The sequence below is a fragment of the Conger conger genome, chromosome 1, assembly GCF_963514075.1.
Source record: "Conger conger chromosome 1, fConCon1.1, whole genome shotgun sequence".
Classification (NCBI taxonomy): domain Eukaryota; kingdom Metazoa; phylum Chordata; class Actinopteri; order Anguilliformes; family Congridae; genus Conger; species Conger conger.
The window spans coordinates 66,378,910-66,400,256 of record NC_083760.1 but is presented as its reverse complement, the minus strand read 5'-3'; the positions used below and the strand labels follow the sequence as shown (position 1 = coordinate 66,400,256).

General features: G+C 39.4%; 1 protein-coding gene across 3 annotated transcripts; it reads right to left on the bottom strand.

The window, feature by feature from the left end:
- Positions 1-1,216: 1,216 nt before the first annotated feature.
- On the bottom strand, positions 1,217-12,785 carry LOC133138277 (heat shock factor protein 1-like). Of its 3 annotated transcripts, none has more exons than XM_061256909.1 (14): positions 12,747-12,785; positions 11,272-11,402; positions 10,247-10,355; positions 9,827-9,963; positions 9,397-9,521; positions 8,803-8,878; positions 8,540-8,601; positions 8,073-8,169; positions 7,577-7,713; positions 6,544-6,792; positions 6,030-6,135; positions 5,751-5,810; positions 5,540-5,600; positions 1,217-5,108 (listed from the first exon to the last, which is right to left on the bottom strand). In XM_061256909.1, the coding sequence occupies exons 2-14, from the start codon at positions 11,398-11,400 to the stop codon at positions 4,948-4,950; spliced, it is 1,509 nt and encodes a 502-aa protein (XP_061112893.1). In that variant the 5' UTR covers positions 11,401-11,402; positions 12,747-12,785; the 3' UTR covers positions 1,217-4,947. The 3 variants fall into 3 exon arrangements, with proteins under 3 accessions (XP_061112893.1, XP_061112900.1, XP_061112883.1); XM_061256916.1 differs by having other exon boundaries at positions 12,738-12,754; XM_061256899.1 differs by lacking the exon at positions 12,747-12,785 and adding an exon at positions 11,510-11,624.
- Positions 12,786-21,347: the final 8,562 nt, after the last annotated feature.

Genomic DNA, 21,347 nt, shown 5'->3' with positions numbered 1-21,347 from the left:
TGCTCATTCTAATCAACTGTACGTCGCTCTGGATAAGAGCGTCTGCCAAATGCCAATAATGTAATGTAATAATGAAACTACATTTTACTGGTGCTGACTACCTGAGGATTGTGTTAAATCCACAGGATTCATATAGATATATAGATACAATAAAACATTTATATATTGCATTCATAGCAACAGATTACATAGATAAGTAAACAATGACTGACAGATTTTTATTTCCTGGAATGGTTGATTACTTAATAAAACTGTACAAGCAAGTATCCAGCTTCATCATTCATCACCTCACTTTTGTCACAGTTACTCATTCTTGTATTTTCTATCAATATGCAAAACATCAGGATCGAAATCCTCATCTTCCGATCAAATTCACTATTCACTAACATTTGTGACTTTTCCAAACTTGGTTCAATTCAAAGCCTCATAAAAGCCAAAGCCAACATACTGTTTGTATACAATAATGAAAACAACCAGGACCTTGTTTTTTTCCCCAAAGCCTTTGGTCCCCATTGAACATCATCATGAGATTTTGATGTGTTGGGAAGCACCTATATTCCAAACTCTCTGCCAATATGCCCAATAGATAAAACTTTTGTGCATTTGAGTATTATTTGTAAAGACTGTACATTGCTTCACTGGCCAGGGCTTGTGGCCATTTGTTCATACAGCAAATTTCTTCCATCAACTTTTAAGCAGCCAAATCTGATAAGTCACAAGAGGGGGTATCTGTATTTTAGCCTTCAATCTTGTGTTTGTTATCATAATGCAATTGTTTGACAAATTCTGTGTTGAGTCCATCAATACAGAAAAAAAACCCCACATAGATGACTCCATTCCAGATCCGCCTGTATCTCAGCAAATCTGTGCACCTGTATGTTTTTACTTACTAATTATTTTCTCATTTGATTCTAATCAAATCATGCATCTTTCAGGAATAAAAACAAAAATGGAATAACTAGCCTAAGGGGTGGGATGTAACAGTAATTACCTATGTGCACCATCTGAGACGTCACGGTCTTTGGTAAAACCCGGTTACAGTAGTTTGAAATACATCTCTCCTAGGCACGTGCTCTTCCACATTCGACATGGGAGTTCCGGTGTGTGCATCGTCACATTTGAATACCCGACTGCACCAATGGAAAACTAGAAGAGCAATTAGAGAACGCAAATCCATATACAGACATATTGCAACAAAAATGCCAGAGTGGAAAGGTATGAAATATGGATCTTTAATATGAAAGAAATAAGCATTACAACTTCAAGGGTGGCGCTGGGCTGCTTCTGGCCTTCGCATCAGATCCCAAAATGGACCCGTTCCAGTATTGGCCAGTTGTGCAAAAAGACACTGGAGCAGACACTGCAACATCCGACAGTCTGTCACAGTGCCCTTGTGCCATGCGGTAAGCTAAACGACATCAACTATACAGACCACACATCACAAGCAGATCAAACCAGCAGAAACCAATGGGAATGAGCCAAAATACTTTTTGTAGAATCTTGTGATCGCTAGCTTCATCAGACATTTTGTTCATAAAATATTCCGCTATGTAAGAAAAGGATCATTTGCCAAATACAAAATATATATATTTTTTGCACCTATGAATATAAGCTTACATAGCTCTGTACCTCTTCTTCTCTTTTTGTTTATGCACCATTACATTTTCTACCACAAAATATATTATTCTAAAAAAAAGTTTCATTTATTATATATTAAAAAAATACACCTTTACATGAAATAAACAGTCATTTTAATGCTTTATTGCATACTTCCCTTGCCAATTTGTACTTAGCCAGGTTATTGTGCTAATCATGCAAAGCAAAGATACAGAATTTTACCATACATCCACAAGCACTTAAAAAGGCTATTTCTGCCTGGTTTGCACTACTCTTAAATAAAGCCTTATAACCTTGAGACAATGCAGAACAGAGACAATGAAGATGGCGGTATTTGAAGGGCAGAATTGCACCATGAAGACTACAATATCAAAACCTATGATATACACTCAGTGAGCAATTTTTAGGTAGACTTGTACACCAGTTTGATAATGCAAAAATTTAATCAGCCAATCATATGTCAGCAACTAAATGCATAAAAGCATGGATGGTCAAGAGGTTCAGCTGTTGTTCAGACCAAAAGTCAGAATGCGGAAGAATTGTGTTTGAAGTGGCTTTGACCGTGGAAAAAATCATTGTGCCAGGTCTGCGTATCTCAGAAATTGCTGATCTCCTGGGATTTTCACTCACAACAGTCTCTAGGATTTACAGAGAATGGTGTGAAAAACAAAAAACCTCAGGTCTGCAGGCAAAAATGGAGGAGGAGGGGAGGAGAAGGGCCAGACTGGTTTAAGGTGACAGTAATGCAAATAACCACACATTACAACAGTGGTATGCTGAAGAGCATCTCTGAACACACACGTCAAACCTCTAAGTCAGGGGTGTCCAATCTTATCCAGAAAGGGCCGGTGTGTGTGCAGGTTGTTGTTTTAGCACAGGACTAAGACAGCTGATTCTACTCATCAAGGTCTTGATTAAAGACCACAATTAGTTCATTAGTATAATCAGGTGCGTTACTGCTGGGTTAAAACAAAAACCTGCACCCACGCTGGCCCTTTTAGGATAAGATTGGACACCTCTGCTCTAAGTGGATAGGCTACAGCAGCAGAAGACCAATTGAAAAAATAAAAAAAGTCTAATAAATACCTAATAAAGTGCTCCCTGAGTGTATCTGACAAATTATTCATGGTACACAAACAATTGCAAAATGAAAAGTATCCTAATTTACTTGCACTATTGTATATTTCTGAAAACTCAAATCGGCTTGTAGCTTCAAAGTGCGCAATGCCCTATGCTGCAAGTGGACTAGATGCCCTGCTGATCTGGGTTATTCCAACATGCCCTAGACCAACAAACCCCATCCAGGACTCGTTTAGTCCTAATGTGTCCTTATGCTCAAATGACTTGTAAGGACTCCCAACTGCTGCTCAGACAACCAAAACTAGCTGCCCTCTATAAACGGATCTGAGGTCAGTAGCGTTGCTTCTGTGCCATTTTCACATCTGATACAAATCAGATTTAGTTCACAATGGCGTCCAAGCTGGGAAACAGCTACAGCTTGAATACAGATGGAGTAATTTTGGTTTAAAAAAATTTTTATAGATGAAAAACCATAAAGATGCAAATATTGGATATATCAGAAGTGAATGCAATATAACATTATGGACAAAACTTTTTATCTGAATTATTTATTTGGTGATTTCAGATGCTATCCTGAAAGCGGAATATGACGGTCGGTTTCATGCAAAGATATGACAAGTCAACTGTAAAATATATATATTAAAAAAGTTGTGCTTTGGGGTGTAAAAAGTTATTTAGGGATGGGGAGGCTTGTTTAATTTCCCTTTGTTGCCAGGAAAGCTGATGAGGGAAAGAGTTTGGCTTTGCAGGCTAGTGATGAGTCTAATGAAAGCTCCGTGTGAACTTGCAGCATGTTTCTCCGATTTGTTTTAATGCATCATGGACTGTTATTAATACAAATTCTGTGGGCAGTACCGCCCATACCACTAAGGTGAAGGTAAGATAAGGTTAGAAATGGAAGTCTGACAGAACACAGTGCCCAATTTTAAGTTTGATAAGATGACAAAACACTGTACACTGTTTACTTGTGATTATGTCTATTTTTGCCCCAACCTTTTGTGCACTGCCAAGATTTAACCAGTTAGCTGACTTAATATATGAACGTATTGGTTCCCAAATTATAATTTGATTGCTGTAACTGTTTTCACGCTACTCCCCCCTAAACTGGGTAAGTTTGGATTTGGAAATGTTAACCAGCGATGTACCGTTCAATTTTTTTTTTTTTTGATGTATCGCTAGATGGCAAGCTAGCTAGGCATTTATTCCTTGTAACCTACTGCTTAGCCTGTAGGCTACTGCATGTTGATACAAATTTGTACAAGTGGTAGGACGGTCGTAAACATAGACTATTGATATTTGAACAATTTGTGTTATTGTAACAAGAAATTATTAACTTCCTCATTTGAGGAAATAGGTCTTGTGTCTCGTCTTTGTGTTTTCACCATTCGCAATGGTCTGCGATTCCTTGTTTGTCAGTTTATTTACATACATCTGTGTTTTGTTGTCTAACATATTAAATCTGTTGGACAGAGTTGTAGATATGCTTTTATTTAAGACCATTTTTCGCACTGTGAAGGAAATCCCTTCGATTTAAAGAGAAGGTCCCAGAATTGAATCGCTTGAATTGCAGGCTCTCTTTCTCTTATATACACACATCCCTTTGTGTATATTACAATATCCTCCATATCTGCCCTCTTGCCATCTTTGGTAATTTTTATTCTGTGATCTTCTCACTTTATCCAGGAAATGAATCCATACTCCCAAGACTGAAACTTATGAAATGTTTCAAGGGGAGATGATGACATCATATGACATTTAAGTAGAAAAAAAGAATTGTGGAAGCATTTAAGTAAAAAAAAAAAAATTGTGGAAGCATTTGTATTCCGTACTACCAACATCAGGCGTCAAATAGACTAATTGGAACAACATTGACTATTTTCTATTTTACTATTTGTTTTTGTATTGTTATATTAACCCTACACAGTTTATTAAGGTTAAAATAGCTGTTCACTGTATACAAAAACATTTGAATATTGGCATTGCTTTGTAATTATGGAGGTTGGAGCGGAGTACTGGTGTGTGTCTGAGCCTGTGTGCATGCGTGCGCACACACGTGTGTATGGTGCCCCACCCAAGTCAATGTCCACCAGCCGCCACTGACCGAGACCAAACTTGTTTGAGATTAAATATTGCCTTAAACAGATCTAAAAATGTTATGGAAGGTATCATACATGAGTAGAAGAACAGCTTAACATCTAATTATTCAAACATTAAGAGAGGCTAAATATACAAAAGGTTGCCTGCTTGTGTTTAGTGGTTGTTTGACTGGAGTGATGTGGTGGGGTCTGTATTTTCTGAATTGCCATAGAAGGCCTCTTCTTCCAGCAGGAGAATCGGCTCACCTCTGCTGCAGTCAGGGATGGTGGGGTTTTCCAGAATGGGCTGGGCTGTGTATTGAATCAGCGGTTTACCTACAGAACATACAGGGTGTGAGTTCAGATGGGCTATTCTCAGGAAAACATACGTTTTATGTTTCTTGGAGTGTCATAAACATGAGAATAAACTCTGGTCTGGAGGCCCAAGTGGATGCATTCAATATACATTAACAGGAACTACAAGGTAGATTAACAAATTTGTATCCTCCACCTGTAACACCTCCACAGACACTTCAATATCACTAGGCATGCAGTGTGTTATTACCAGGAGTTACAAGTCTGAGAGTCTGACCATTGTAATAAGCTGGCCATAAATGCTTATAGATTACACAAAGTGATGAAAAAAATAATAGTTTTGCCCCATCTAGCACTGAATGTTACCCAAAAATAAAAGCTTAATAAGAATGGCATACAGTAATTGGAACAGAAATCATAACTTTTTGCAATAATAAGAAACACATTCTGACCACAGTCCACAGAGTTCTCGCCTGTCTCTGCCTTCTGGTCATGCGTGAGCAAGTCTTCAAACTGGAGGGAAAAGAGGTTGAAGTTGTTGAAATAGTAACTGCAAGCATTACAATTTGCTCTTAGCTGAAAGACAAACACACATACATGAAAAAACATTTTGACAGGCAAGGCAGAGAAATAAAATCAATAGACTATTGTTCCCTGACTCACACTTGAAAGGCTGGTGTCCAGATCTGGAAGGCTGAATTCACTGTTTGAGGGGCTAAACATCTGAAAGAAATCATAGAGTCATTTAAATACATAGGAAAATTCTGTTCCATTCCAATGGTACACTTGCTTAAATATGTCAATAAAAATGAAAGAAAAGGATCACAGCCACTATACAGACTGCCCCAACACGCCTCCTGAGCTCCAGTTTTAACTATAGATTTTAATTTACAGATTTCTCCATATTTAATTATTTAAAACATTAAAAAGCCATTAAGTCACCTCAAGAAAGGATGAAGAGTCAAAGTTCATGGCTTGATTATTCAGGATTGTTTGTAGGTTGTCCAGACCGGAGTCAATGCTTTCCACATGCTCGTTTAGCCCATTCCTGCAGGGTTAATAGGAAACACAGATGCAACTAGAATGAGGAGTAAATGAAGAAGCTCTCTACACAAGGAAAATAAGTTAAAATGTCATACCCAATTACAAGGAAGGTGCACACAGTGTGTTCATCAAGATATAGGTTACTGAAGTAGGAATTTCATAAAACATACCTGTATGTGTCATTATAGTCCATTATTTGCCATACTGTGGCTAACTAAGTTTCCCCTCTCGGGGATATAGTATATCAATCAATCAGTATGTGATAATGTCAGGTGGATATTTGCCCGAGTCATTTTGGGCTTGGCAGGTGTGAACAGTTTCACGTGAAAAGAAGGACCCATATACAGTAAAAGCAGATCATTAACAGGTTGTGCAAAAAATTAAGCCAAGCAACAGCAGGTCCTCCACTTACTTGTCCAGACAGGCCATGTGGAGACAATTCTGGCTTTCATCAGGCTGGGTTGGGATGGCAGGGAGTGGCTGGCATTGGCTTGCAGGGATTGGCTTGCTCTCCTCCAGTAAGGAGTTGATGAAGGTGGTGGGAGACAGAGGGGTATCAGCAGCTATGTCCACACCCACTGGGCCCACTTCCTCTACCAGACTCTCAGGCCCCTCCTCCCGGACTGGTGCTGGCTCATCCATCAAGTGAACCAGGGGAATTCTGGAGGTAGATGGCATAATGCAGATTTTGGGATTGCAAGACATCTCAGTGAGATGGAATAAAACCATACAGTGCTGTAGAAAAGTCATAGTCCACCCTTTCCAGTTCCAGTCCAGTGAGTCCAGTGAAAACAACCATCAAGTGAAAGTTATTTATTTTTCAAAGGTAGAAAATGCAGCAAACATAGTCAGTGAGCACTTTATTAGGTATTTATGACTTATTTTATTAAGTTTTCTCCTGCTGTAGCCTGTCCACTTAAGAGTTTTGACACGTTGTGTGTTCAGAGATGCTCTTCTGCATACCACTGTTGTAATGCGTGGTTATTTGCCTTCCTGGCCCTTCTCCTCTGATTTCTCTCATTAACAACACGTTTCTACCTACAGAACTGCTGCTTACTGGATGTTCTTTGTTATTCGCACCATTCTCTGCAAACTCTAGAGACCGTTGTGTGTGAAAATCCCAAGAGATTAGCAGTTCCTATGATACTCAAACCACCACATCTGCATGCTTTTTTGCAATTAGTTACGGCCGGTGGCTGACTAAATATTTGCATTAACAAGCGGGCGTAGAGCTGCACCTAATAAAGTGATCACTGAGTGTATATTTCAGATAAAATGTCCTATGTCCAATATTAAATCTTTCAGGTATTTAGTTCCATTCTTTTCTGGAGACTTGCTTTGAGTTTTTCGAATAAATCTGAATGGCTGACTGGAAATGGAATAAACGAAAGGGAGGTCTCAGACTTCCGCATAATACTGTTTCTCTTTATTAATATGCGACTTACATTTCCTCGGTCCATCTACTGGTAGCCTCAGTGGGACTTTTCTGTGCCCGGTCAGTAATGTCAGAGATGATTGGTCCAGAGGTTACAGGTACTTCAGGAGTGACTAGATTCTCTCCTGTGAGTGGTGAGAAGGCAGCCTGTAAAGAGCCAAACACCAGTAAGATCTCCCCAAAGTTGGATGCTTTTCAGAATCTTAACCAATCACACTCAGTCTTTACATGCATTCACCTGGATGGTACAGCACATATATAAACACAAGAAATTATTAAAGCAAGAAAATCCCACAGCAGAATAAAAAATGTATGAGTGTCTAAACAAGGTAAATTATGCATATCATCTAAAAACTAAAACACACACACATGAAAGCAGATAATAAAAAGCAGACACACACAAAGCTACTCAGATAAAGTTAATCTACAAACAAAGAAAAAACTTAGAGGAAAAACTGAGGCAAGCAATCATCAGCGAGTGTTGTATTTCTTAAGGGTTTACTCACAGAGACAGCAGAAGAGCCGGGCAGGGGTTCCAGAGAGAGCTGCCGACTGTACTTAGGCAGGGAATGGGCTGAGCTGCTGTCGCCCAGCATCAGAGGCCTGAGATGAAGCGGAGATAAAGATATCATCAACACCAGCCTTATTAACCGATGCCACTTAGCTCAGAGGTGCACTTTGTTTCCACAATTCACTGCCAGGCTACCATCCTCCCATTCCACTAGTTTCAATGTCTGAATAAATATTCTGTCTTTACCTCAGATGATGCCTGCTCATGGTGCACAATGGCAGCCATGCACTACCAGGTGGGTCTTACACATTGACTGGGGGGCTGTGAATGTATCTGCCATTAAGGAATGTCAAGCACCGATGATTTTGCCCATTCTACAAACTTAAATTAATTTCCACTGAAAATGAGTAAAATAACTTAAATTGATGAAGCATAAAAACACAGTCTTGTCAAAAGACTTACATTTTCCTCTTCAGCCCCCGGACTCCTTTGGACTGTGCCAATGAAAATAAGAACTGGATGACCTGCATGGAGGGTGGGAAAGGGAGGGTAAGAGACACTGAAAATATTAATCCAAATGCATGAGGTGCTCATGGACAATCAACACAGAACTGTTTCCTTCAATCAAAATCTGTTCTCACATCAATATTATATAAAGAGATTTAAAGGATCACAATCAGAAACATAACTAATATTCCCTTTCGTTTTGCTTTTAAAAGCTTTACCTTGGTGACGACCTTCTGTTGCTGAGCATGTTTTTGCCTCAGGCTGGCTATCTCTCGCCACAGTGCCTCGTTCTCACTGTGAAAACAGAGACGTTACATACACAGCAAACAGCGGTTTCAGAACCGACTTCACCTACTGCCATTAAGATATCAGTGATATGAGTTCAACAGAATGACTGGAAAAAAAAATGGGTACATGGGGAAGTGGGACTTGTCCATCCTTAATCTTTTCTTTATTCTTCAACTTCTAAAAAAGTAATTAACATTGCATATGTTTTTCTATTACGTTAAAGGCATACTATGCAGGATTTTGTGGTCTGCTGTGGTCCTTTGCTTACAATATACAGTCAGTAAAATACTTAGCAGCCACATGATTAGAGGTCCTAGATTCACCTTTAAAGGATTTAGGCTAATCAACCCCCCACTGCTTCAGAACAGTACTACTGTGTGACTGTATAATACCAGAAACATTTGAACTATACCAATCCTCACATGTCTCTTCAAACACCATTTATTAAAAGTATGGAGGAGGGATAGGCCTCTAAAACAGCATTGGAAAAGTATTGATCTCATCCCATGATCAGTCTAACTCACTACTTCATGGCACTGATTTTGGAATCAATGGCTTCCTGCTTCCCCTTCATGGACTTGGCATCACTCAGTAAGTTGGTGATATCATCCTGGCCGAGCCTTACATCCTCCTGTTTCACACCGGAGACCTGAGGACGGACAAAATAAATATGTATACAGGATGCATTGACCACCATCTGCGTTGTATGATCCACAAGTCTGGAAATATCTACAGCACAAAAACAAATCATTCATCAATCAATCATCAAGCAGTCATGAGGTGGGGGGACAATTTAAGGGGGGAGAAAAAAACATTTCAAAATTCTGCAAAAAACATTTGATCACAAGAATAATACATTTACAGTGAAAAACAAAAATAGTGACGCAGTTGGACTGAAGAGGAGCCTGAGGCACTGGCAAGAGGAAGGTGTGGGTGAGGTTCTGCTGCACGCACATTGGTGACTTTGCGTTTGATGTTTTCCAGCAGGTGCGCCTGACCTCTGATGAAGTCAGGATGCTGAAATTCTGTGTCATCTATATCTGGCTTCAACAGGCCACCCTGTTCAATATGTACAACTTTGCGGAAGCCATCTGTTCAAAACAAAGATAATTATTAATCATCAAAAATGTGCTTCTGCCAAAAACAAGTTTAATAAAAAATAATAAAACAATAAGGCCTAACACTGGGAGTCAACATAGTGAGGCTGACCTATACTTGAAGTCATTAATAGCACAATGAATGAGTGTGACTCCAATTGAGTTAATTGTCAGAAAAAAAGAAACATAATGATGACACATTACAACAAACACACAAACAAAACAATACTGAAATAATAAAATGTGTAAAACCAATGTGCGCCTATTATGTACTCACACATATTGAGTTGTCGGACAAAACTGGCCATGTTATTATGCTTGAAGTATTTGGGCAATACTTCCTTGGAGAATTTGGCTTGGTCAAATACGTGGAAAGTTGTGCCACTCTGTGAAGAATGTGAGAATTCCATTATAAACCCTATGGTAGTTTCACAATAATTGATATTTCATAGCAATCCAGCCAATTTAGTGGAATGGAACTGGCTAAAATGTTATCTTATTAAAATTCTGCAGTGATTTTACAGTGGCTTGACAAGCAATCTCGCCGAATGAAATTGAATTTACAAAAATATGCTGCAGAACAAGACATACCTAAACAATAGCAGTTACAGTTGATGATATGATGACTACAACTAAACTATACGGTTCAAATGGGGTGGCAGTACGATTATGCCAACAACAGTAAATGGCTATGACTCAATATGAGTTCAGTCCCAATGCAATGGACAGAGACGGTTTAGTTTTCTACGGTGTGCCATCTAATGACAGCCGGAAACAGATAATACATAACACAAGTACTTCCAGCAAAACTGATTCTCTGCTTTGTGTTCAACTGTATTGTTTAGAAATAGTTGCAGTCCATTTGGTAGCATTAACTTACACTATGTCTTTGGGGCACCATTTGCAAACCAATTATTTGGAAATTAACGAGTCGGTTGTAAAAATGTCATTGCTTTGTCATTGGCTAGCTAGCTAGAATATGACTGTAGTCATACCGTCCTTAGAGGAACACATAGATTGACCATAGCTTGGTAACGATAATTACGTTGGCGTAAACGAACAACATGAACGTTACGTCATTTACATGCAAATAGCTAAAACACAAATTAGTAGCAGTGCATAGTGAACTTAGTCAGTTATTACTTGACATTATTAACTTATTTTAGGTTTTTAATGCAGCTAGCTAATGGCCAAAGCATTTAAATCTGTGCGCTCATATGCAACTTGTAAATCACCATTCCAGAAATACATTCCGCTTATTGTAGCGTTTGTTCACTGAACTTATACTACACTGACACTTACCTGACTCCAGCAGATGAGCGGATCTGTGTCTGGGTCCTCCACCAATGTCCAAAGTTTAACGAGGAAAGCGGGGACATTAGTATAACTATGTGAAATCACACTGGAGCTACCACCACCATGGCCCTCCATATCTAGTAAGTTAATAGAAATAACACAGTCAAAAAAGTTAGAGGACAGAACCAATGCGGAATAAAAATAAACCACAATTTTAAAAAAGCCACTATATTCCCTTCTTGACCTGATTATTATTCCTCTTCGTGCCAACACACGATTAAATCAACAGCGAAATAAAAATGAATTGTGGCAGCAAACGGACATGTTTACAAACTGCGCAGGACCCAGCAAAATATTCCATAGTCGCATGGCCTAGTCGCATTTTTGTGACATCACTCTTGACTGTCAAGGCCATTAAAAAATAAACCATTAAACGATTGAAACTGCCACTTCATATGAACCGCTTGAACAAATTCGAGTAAACTGCTTCAAACTGGGAATTGCAATAAAATGAAAATTCGTTGGTTAGTGCATTTGATGCGGAGAAAAATACACATATTTAATAATGCAAGATTTAAAGGTACAATTGGTAAAATAATTTGTGTTAAAACATTGTTACAAGACCATTGTAAATCCATTTCTATCATTGAAAAATTCTCACTGACATTTTGACTCACCCCCTGCCTGTGCTTATTGTCCTTAAATTCAGGTTTCAAAGTGTACATTTGTCGGGCCGTCAAATGTATCAAAATATTGTAAAGCTGTACAGCAATTAAAGCTTATAGGTTGAAAAACTGCCACAGCCAATGGCATTCTGGGGGCTCTTTCTGATCGTATGCTGCCAGACAAGCAACGACTGAAAATATGTTATAAAACAATACCAGTTTGTTATCGGTAACATCAAGCAAATTAGCTATAGTTAGCTTGAAGAATTTACAAATATCCACTTACGATAAAATATAAGCATTACGAACATAGTAGCGATTGCACAAGCGTTGTGCTTCAGGTGGATATTTGTACATTCGGGAAGCTAACTAGTAATCGCTAATTTGCTTGTTATAGCGAACTGGTATTGTTTTCTAAATAGATAAGCAATAGTATAGTTTCAGTGATCGCTCGTCTGGAGTGAAATTTTGGCAGCTACACGTTCCTGTTGTCTCATTACGCGTTCAATCATCCGTAAACCTTTATTTCTCTCAAACTGTAAGTTGCAGTTGCATCGTTTGTGGTAGATTATCATATTTTAGTTATATAGCCAGATAGTTACGCAGCCAGATGACTTGCTTGCTCACAATATAGTTGGTTAGCTGAAGTGAATACTATAAATAGTGTTGTGTAGCACACCAAAGTCAAGATCTCATAAAGTCAACTGTTCGGCGAACATTTTTGGGAAGCTTAAACACTGTTGTGGTTTGAGGTTGTCTGTTCTGTTGTGGCAATTCCTCTCTTGACCGTTACGAGTCCGAAATTACCTATTGTACCTTTAAATCTCACGCGTCTTCTTCTTCTTCTTCTTCTTCTTCTTCTTCTTCTTCTTCTTCTTCTTCTTCTTCTTCTTCTTCTTCTTCTTCTTCTTCTTCTTCTTCTTCTTCTTCTTCTTCTTCTTCTTCTTCTTCTTCTTCTTCTTCTTCAAGCCATCATACTGTAATTAAAAGAGTTTCTGCCACAAGGGGTGCTGTCACAGCAAGAGGGCAGTATTGGTTGAAACTGCCCGCACAGTCCTAGTTTCAGCCAATACCGCCCTCTAGTGATGTGATCACTTAAATGTCCTAAGTCAATTTGCGAGTACAGACCAGTACTCCTGAATCGTATTCTTCCAGCAGTCTTCTTTACTTTGTCACCCACCAGCTGAGGAACGGCTCAGAGACACACACTTAATTTGCAACTGATGCATGCAGACCAGAACAATGTCTCAGGGACAATCCAACCTAGGTGATGATATACGTTTTGTTATCCTATTTGACTGGATAATTATTTATTTCCTGAGGTGTAATATCTTGAGTATAGAGTGTCTGTTTTCAGAAGGTTACAATTGGTCTCGTTTGCATGTCACTCAAACCTCAACTGTGCATGTTTTGGCCTGTGTGGAGCTTGATAACAACAACGAAAGTAAGTTGTAAGTTGATACAATTGCTCAACACTGTGACATGACAGTGTCAGGGGAGATCTCTGTGGTAGGTATGGTGTGTGCAGCACTTACTGTAGTGTAGATGATGAGGATCATCACCCTTAAATTAATTTACACTCAATAAACTACTCTTATCAAGGAGTTGACATTACTTAAGTTTATTTAGATAGATCAGAAACAAGATGTTCTCCTGTTATGTAGAAGCTTATCTTGAAATATTTGTATATTACTTTTGATTTTTATTCTTTTTCTAAAACATAGTGCCTGAACCATTGTGCCATTCTGCACACTTTTTTTTTTTCAGACAAAGCAAACTGCATTTCTTGAAGGTCAAGATAAGTAAAGTAGGATAAAGTTAATCTGTGAAAGTAATGCATTTGCATTCATGAAAAAAAGTCTGGCACATATTTATAGCCTTTTGAATTAAACTTTTGTATGGAATTACAATGGCGTTAATTGGATTCATCATTCTCGGCCAGAGCTGAATTCTGGGTTTTGCATTATTGAGAGTAGTATTGGGGCCTGTTACATATGCAGCTGGCAATAGTTCCTGTGGCTGGCAGTGAGCCTCTGTCCCTTGGGGAGGCTCGGTGCATGGTAATGGTAGTGATGGGGCCCTGATCCCTCACAGTTTTGGGGCTTAGGAGTGGGAGGGGGAAGAGGATCAGGTTCATGGGATGGCTGTATCCCTTGCACCCACGCACACGCGGGAAGATTACCCGGCAGACAGCTCTCACTTCTGTCTCATCCCCTTCCACTTTGAAACACACAGACAACTGTGTGGAAGTACGCAGGGGATTACTGCGCATCTGCCAAATGACATCATGGAAAATGGGATGGTAAACTGAAATGGAACTGAGTGAGTCGGGAGCTCATGGATATCGCTTTTTTGGGGGGGCAGCTTGTAGCTTCATGGCTAAGGTACATGACTGGGACCCAGACGATTTGTAGTTCAAGCCCCAGTGTAGCAACAATAAGATCCGCACAGCTGTTGGGCCCTTGAGCAAGGCTCTTAACACCGCATTGCTCCAGGGGGGATTGTCGCTTTGGCGAGCATCAGCTAAATAACAAAATAACACAATTCAAACTGACTAACATTTCGCATTGCCTTTATTAGAGTTGACTGATGAAATATTATTATGTATACGTGCACTCTCTATTATGCCCAGACTGATCTCCCAGTCTTTCTACTGGAACTCTACTGGGGGTCAGACTGAGTAGTGAGGCCATATATTCTGTGAAATTGTTTTTGGAGCTACAGCCACTAAAATATATATAAAATATATATAATTTTTTGCCCATGTGTAATTAGCAAGTGTATTATGCTTTCGCATAACTGCTATGATATGTGTGAAGTACAGCAGGAGTACATCAAGCACACAGACGTTTCTCTTTTAGAGCAAGTGAGAGCAAGCGAAAACCTGTAGTAACCTAGTGAGCAGCTAGGGGGTGCTAATGTAACGTTAAACAAAGGAATTTAACCCCACTGGGACAAAATGAAGTGTGTCTCACTGCTACAGACTTTTGGACATGGTAATTATACAGGCCAGACATGAACCAGCTATGACTAACCTATAGGGGTCAGCCTGTACTTGTGACTGGTGGCTGTACTGACTGAGCTGCTTGAAAGCCTCCAGAACCCCACTGTTTTCCTGATTATACAACATCTGAATAAAGCAGTTTCTGATTTCATTAATCCATCTTTCCTTCCTTGCTTAAAACACACTGAGGTCGTCCATTTTGATCCCACAGTATGAACTGTTGTAACACATCTTAAGCCAGCCATGTTATTTGATTCATGTCCTCACTCATTTCCGCTTAATGCCAAATAAGCTTTACCCTTCAAAAAGCCTCAATGATGTGTTGAAAGCAACATCCATGTTTATTTCAAGTCCCTGTTTCCTTTTCGCTTTTGGATGCACCAAGCCAACAGACTTCCAAACTGTTCCTGAAGACACACACTCTAGAGACGGATAAACTGTGTAGCTGCCATGATGTCAGTCTAACTAGACATCAGGGAGGAAGTGCCTGAGCCTGAACTCAGTTCCAGGAGACAGAGGTGACATAAATCATAGATTCTTCACCTGTCACAGTGCTCAGACAAGGCACTATTCAACGTAAAGCGGTCAGCCTCCTTTCTCTTCTGGTAAAGATGTTTCTGTTTTGCCTGTGTCGCTAGGACACTTGATCCTCAACAACAGAGCCTTTACTAACTAACATGTATTGATTATTAAATCTGCATATTAGGCTACTAACCGAAGCCTGCAGCCTTGTGGCTAGGGTACATGACAAGGGCTCAGAAGGCTGGTGGTTAAGGCCCTGGTATAGCCACAATAAGGTCCGCATAACTGTTGGGCCCTTGAACAAGGCCCTTAACCCTGCATTGCTCCCCCACTTAGTCTAATGAACTGCAAGTCTCCAATTGATGACTCACTACTGCTAAATATCCATGACTGTGTCCCACTGATGGCCTACTGTCATCTCACATTGATGACCTGAGCAGCCAAGGGGCACTTTCTCCCCGGTGGTGGAGCTAATCAGTTTTCATTAGCTCCACCACCGGTTGCACCTATCTGTGGCATTTTTCATTGCTTGACTCTCTTTGATATGGGGGTGGGAGGAATGGTTTGTTATACACAGTGATTTTCTTTTTCTGACTTGGGTGCATATGTATGGTTTTTTGCTACAGAAAAAGTTGTAGAGAATGGGTCAGATAGAAATACATGGAAATACATGGAGTTTTCTCACCCCTATATACTCTGGAGCCTCAGTTTGTGTGGGGACACATAGTACCCCAGAGTACAGTACTACGCTGGACTATTTATGTGCTTAAAGTAGTAGTAACTACCAGTAAATCAAACATGTAGCCTATCTCTTATTAATGTAGATACTATACATATGGTTAACTGTAGTTGAACACTACCGTTTGTGGTACTTGCCCAGAAATACAGTTAAAATCTTCATTGCATGTTTCTATGTAATTGTATAATATTAGCTATATATACGTAGCTAGTTACACTTTCTGCCTCAAATACAAAAGTAGATTAATGATACAGTATCTAGCTAAAACTAAATCTGAAAAAAATGTATCACATTTCATACTGTAAATTAACCAACAGAAAATCATGGCAGTAATTTTGGCTGTGTCCAAAACTAGCTTCCTGGTTGGTTAGCCTGTTACTAGGAAGTACAAGGAGAATGAGGAAAACACTTGTAGAGCATAAAAAGAAGCCATTTCCTGCTTCTAGCCTGAAAGGTAGCCTGTGGCCTCTATTTAGGGGCCTTGCTGGAAGGAAGACTTTTTTTCCTCCCCCAATGTTTTTTCCATGTGGCCGGAAGAATGAGTGAAGACATATTTTGGAACGAAAAGTTCTGGCTCCTTTTGGAGAACAGCTTCCTACTCAGCTCGGCATGGCCTCTGTACTGAGACTTAACTATGCAGTGGCACTCAATTCAGTAGCTGCAGTGGGAGGGAGGGAGATGGAGGGGAATGACAGTCAGACGCTCGCTGCAGGCAGCCAAGTTCTCAGGAAAATGGAGTGAAATGGCTTGACATGAGAGGGGCTCGGATTACTCGTCTGTCTATAGGTCCGATGGGTCAAAGAGAAAATTAATTTCTGTGGGTGCACAACAAGGGCATAGCCAGCCTTCACTCATTTAAATACATTATCGTGTTTACTTTGAGGAAATTCACTTAGCAAATGAACCTAAACTGTTTTGCCATGCCATTGTCACTCTAAAGGCAGAAATATGCAACTTTGCTGCCCCAGTAACACAGGATGATGGTGCTCTTCATGTGTTTACATGTATACCATACCACATTCAAAATATAGTGCACGCATATTCCACTTTTTCCATAATTTCCACTTGTGCATTTTGAGTATATTAGGTGAGAGATGTTCTGTACCAGGTCTCAATAAATAAATAAGGCGAGTAAGGAGATGGATGTTCCTATCTCACAGAAACATTTTGTATACCCTTTTACATACATAATGTATCTGCATAGACAACTGCTTCTTGATATTCAAAACACAAGTAAGCTCTTGGTCCTCCATTGTCCTCAAGGTGTAAAAGGTATGTTTGGGCAGTGGCATGTGGTTCTGTTCAGTTAAAAGAAAATAGTGGAAAGAAATCAGACCTTCTTTATGAAGACACTTCCCAATGATCATGGGCTGTAGTTGCATTTTAATATTTACTAATGTGTTTTGTTTCTCATCATTCTGTCCATCATATAGTACCATGATAGCAGATGTCAATCTGCCCTTTTACTCCTTGGAAGGATCTTTATCTGAGAGAGGGTAGATACAGTTAAATTCTGCCTTTATTTACAGCAAATGGCAGACTACTGGTTCACCCAACAGCACAGCTACATAGAGCCGACATAGTCACAATGTCACAACGATGTCTTTTTTATGCCAATGTTATAGGAACTAGAAACAAAAAGTACAACATTACCTACACAAAAATAATTAAATAATACTGATCATGGCAATGAAATAGTTTGCATTGGTATAGACTGAAAAATGAAAGACTAAACCAGATGAACAAAAATACATTTAAAAAGTAAGGTTGCAACTTCATATGCAACTTGTAATGAAATTTGATCATGGTTAAGAGTCTCTGTAATTGTTTGGCAGTGCTTAGTGTAAACTTGTCCATAGGAAGAGACATGTCTTTCTGCATCAATGGAGTTTGTCTGGAGAGGGCAAGCATTATTTTGCCTTCTGTACAATATTAGGAACATTTGTTTTGCTTCTAGCCCAGAACTCCCTGAATGTCAGTACAGTGCCTTTTTCGTGTGCCAATGATTTGTAATCAGCTAGTCTGGAAGCACAGTACTTGTCAAACACTGTCAAGTTGAGTCTGCAGACTGATTGGGGTCAAAAAGTTGGACAGCCCCCAGGAATATGTGTGGTGGTTGAAAGACCTGTAGTTTCTGTTGGAGTACATTGGGGTTGCAATATGTTGTCAATTTCTTAGCAACTTCTTTGCATGTTTTGACGTGTTTCTTGCTTGATTTTGATGTATGCTTGGGATTATTGGCTTGTTGAAAGATCCATTATTGGCAAAGTTTGAACTTCCTGACACACGGACCAAATCATCTTGCTATACTTGCTGGATTTCAGAATTCCCTTGACTTTAAACAAGAGTTTGACAAGCAGTAGATCCTAAACATAACGAACATCAAAATCACACCACTATATTTCATTGTACGACTTTCTTTTCAACATAGGCAGCTTTCTTTCAAAATCAAACTCACTACTAGCGTGCTTGGCCAAAAAGCTAAATTTTGGTCTCATCCCAAAGCACTCAAAGTTTTAATATTGTTTTTGTTGATGGCTTTTTTTCTGGCAACCCTTCCCAAAAGCCTTTTGGCATGTAAGTGGCATCTGATGGAATAACTGAAGATTCAGGAACTTATGGAACTCGGAACACAGCGTGCACTAGGTCATTGGGTTCATCATGTGCTGTGCTGAGGTTTCTGCAAATTCTTTGGCAATTCCATTGATTTATTCACAGAGAAAGCCTGATTCTGTTGCATTTCCATTATTAGCATTGCTAATAAGCAAGATTTCCTCAGCAAGAGTATTTGATACTTTTATAGATACAGTACATTTGGCTTATAGGTCTTTAAAGCTGTGGCCATTATTGTGTAGGATATATCACAACCCTATGTATTTGTCAGCAAGTTCAGTATGATCTGTATAAATGTTGATTGATGCGCATATATTGTATCTTCTTAACTGCTGTCATGGAAGATATATAAAAAAAGAGAAATTTGGTGTTGTGTCACGTTATCAAAAATATTAGACAAATAACTATGCTTAAGTTTTATTACTAACATAATGTGTTCTGTAATATAAAGTGTAACAGACATCCCACATGAGTCTTCCTTCCCAGTTTGATAAAAACAAACTGATCAAATGGCACTGGTCTGGAAGTCTGGGGGAGGGGAGCAGTGTGTGTATGTGTGTGTATGTGTGTGTGTGTGGAGAGGGGGGTGGTACTTTTTATTTTTGTTATCCCATATTTTGATTTCATAATTGGTCCAGCTCCAGGTGGTGCTCTAATGTGTACCAGATGGGATCTGTAGCAATCCCAAAAATTTTCCAGCGCTGGTGAAGAGGGCAATAAAAGTGAGGATTTCCACAGTTACGCAGACACACTCGTGCTCGGTCTCTGAGAGGGTAATGAGAGTGAGACAGACCACAGAGTTACACTCTGTTTCTGTTTTTATTCAGTGCTGGGAGAGACCAAGGCCAACTACAGTAGTGTAGGCCACCTCTCTCTCTCTCTCTCTCTCTCTCTCTCTACTAAATCAAATCTTTAAAATGGACAGTATGGATAACATCCTGGAGATAACATTTTTTGAGAATACCAAAAAAGGTAAAGAATATTGGTCCTCTCATGGTAAGCAAATATACAGCTTTGAGCGAAGATCAGAGAGCATATTTGGGTGATTAATAAAATGTTGTGAATTCAAAATTGTTGAATGAACACCAATGGGCCTTGAGGAGGAGCTTTTTTAATAATACAAACTTGTTGGCTCACTCTGATATTAAGTTGGATTGAAAGTGTTGCACTGCAGTGGAACAAAATCATGTCCACATATGTTAGAGTAAGGATTTTGTGTACCATTTTGGAGAGCTGAAAAAGCCCTAGAGTCCCGCCTTCTCTTTGCCTGTAAAGCGATTAAAGGTTCTCTGCCACATTCAACTGCCAGGACCACTTCCGCAGAACGCTGGAATCCACTGTCCCAGTTTAGCCTCCAGGTGCTTCAGAAGGTTTCAGAGGTAATGCCTGCTTCTTCCAGCAGGTGTCAGTTTGATCAAACCATAGCATTGAAGCTTTAAAATAACATGAATCGGGGAGATGAATGAAGTTGTCACTCTGTATTTTTTACATTTAAAAAATGCATTGATGCATGTAACTGTGTGTGTGTGGAAGCTCCCCCTAAAAACAAGAAGTTCAAAAACATATGTGGAGTGACAAAGTGACCTTATCTTGGAGGAAGAGTCAATTTCACCTCAGGCAACCCTGTGTAGAATCCACAGGAAGTACCCTGATCTGGACCTACTAATCCCTGGGAAGCTATAAAGCAGGGTTGAATGAAGCCTGAGTACACTGAGTACATTACACACACACATACACACACACACACACATACAGTTATCATTGACTTTACAGTTGAAGGTGACACACATAATGCCTGAATACTCGCAGAATCAGGGGATTGGAGTATGTGTGTGCTTATTTAGGAGTGGTTCTACCATAAAGTCACTGGAGCAGAGAGGTATAGCACAGTCTGTAAGCCACGTACACTGGTGATAAGCTTCTAAATGAGACTGAATGAAATATCTTTATCCAGGCCTCACTGACCACTAAAACTTCCTTTTTGAAAGTCAGTGTTTCCAAGATTGAGAGGCTGAGCTGGTAGTTAGATATGTGCCTCTCCCAAAGCCAGCAACCCCTTGAAATATCTGCTTCTGATTAAATTTTACTGTGAATGGCTTTTTTCACTTATAGTTACAGAACCGGAGTGTTATTAAAGCTGACATCAGCCTGAAACAAGTATTGCTTTTTTAAATCCCTTTTTCCTGCAGATTTGGCTAAGGGTATTATGCAAAAGAAAAAACAAAAACAAATGCACTTTATAGTGCAGTAGATGTGGAAGTAGGTCTGCACTGTTTCAGGGGTTCTGTTTCACAGGATTTTAATGAAATTGGACTAAAAAGGTAGATATGGTGAAATGGCACACTCTATGAAATGTCCATATCCTCATGAGCAGATTGTTCAATTCACTGCCCTCCTTGCACAACTCTTCTAAGTAATGGTTTCTAAGAAACAAATGTTTTCAGCCGCAACATTCAACTTGTAACTTGGAGTTGGTAATTGTATCCATACTTTGTTTTGTGTTGCCTGCTTGGTTTTATTTTCTGAAACATATTTCATT

Coding starts and splice junctions, on each gene's coding strand:
- LOC133138277 (XM_061256909.1), bottom strand. CDS start 11,400: ATGGAGGGCCATGGTGGTGGTAGCTCCAGTGTGATTTCACATAGTTAT. Junction 8,170..8,539: donor CGGGGGCTGAAGAGGAAAAT/GTAAGTCTTTTG, acceptor GCTTCATCTCAG/GCCTCTGATGCTGGGCGACA. Junction 5,811..6,029: donor ACTCTTCATCCTTTCTTGAG/GTGACTTAATGG, acceptor GATTTCTTTCAG/ATGTTTAGCCCCTCAAACAG.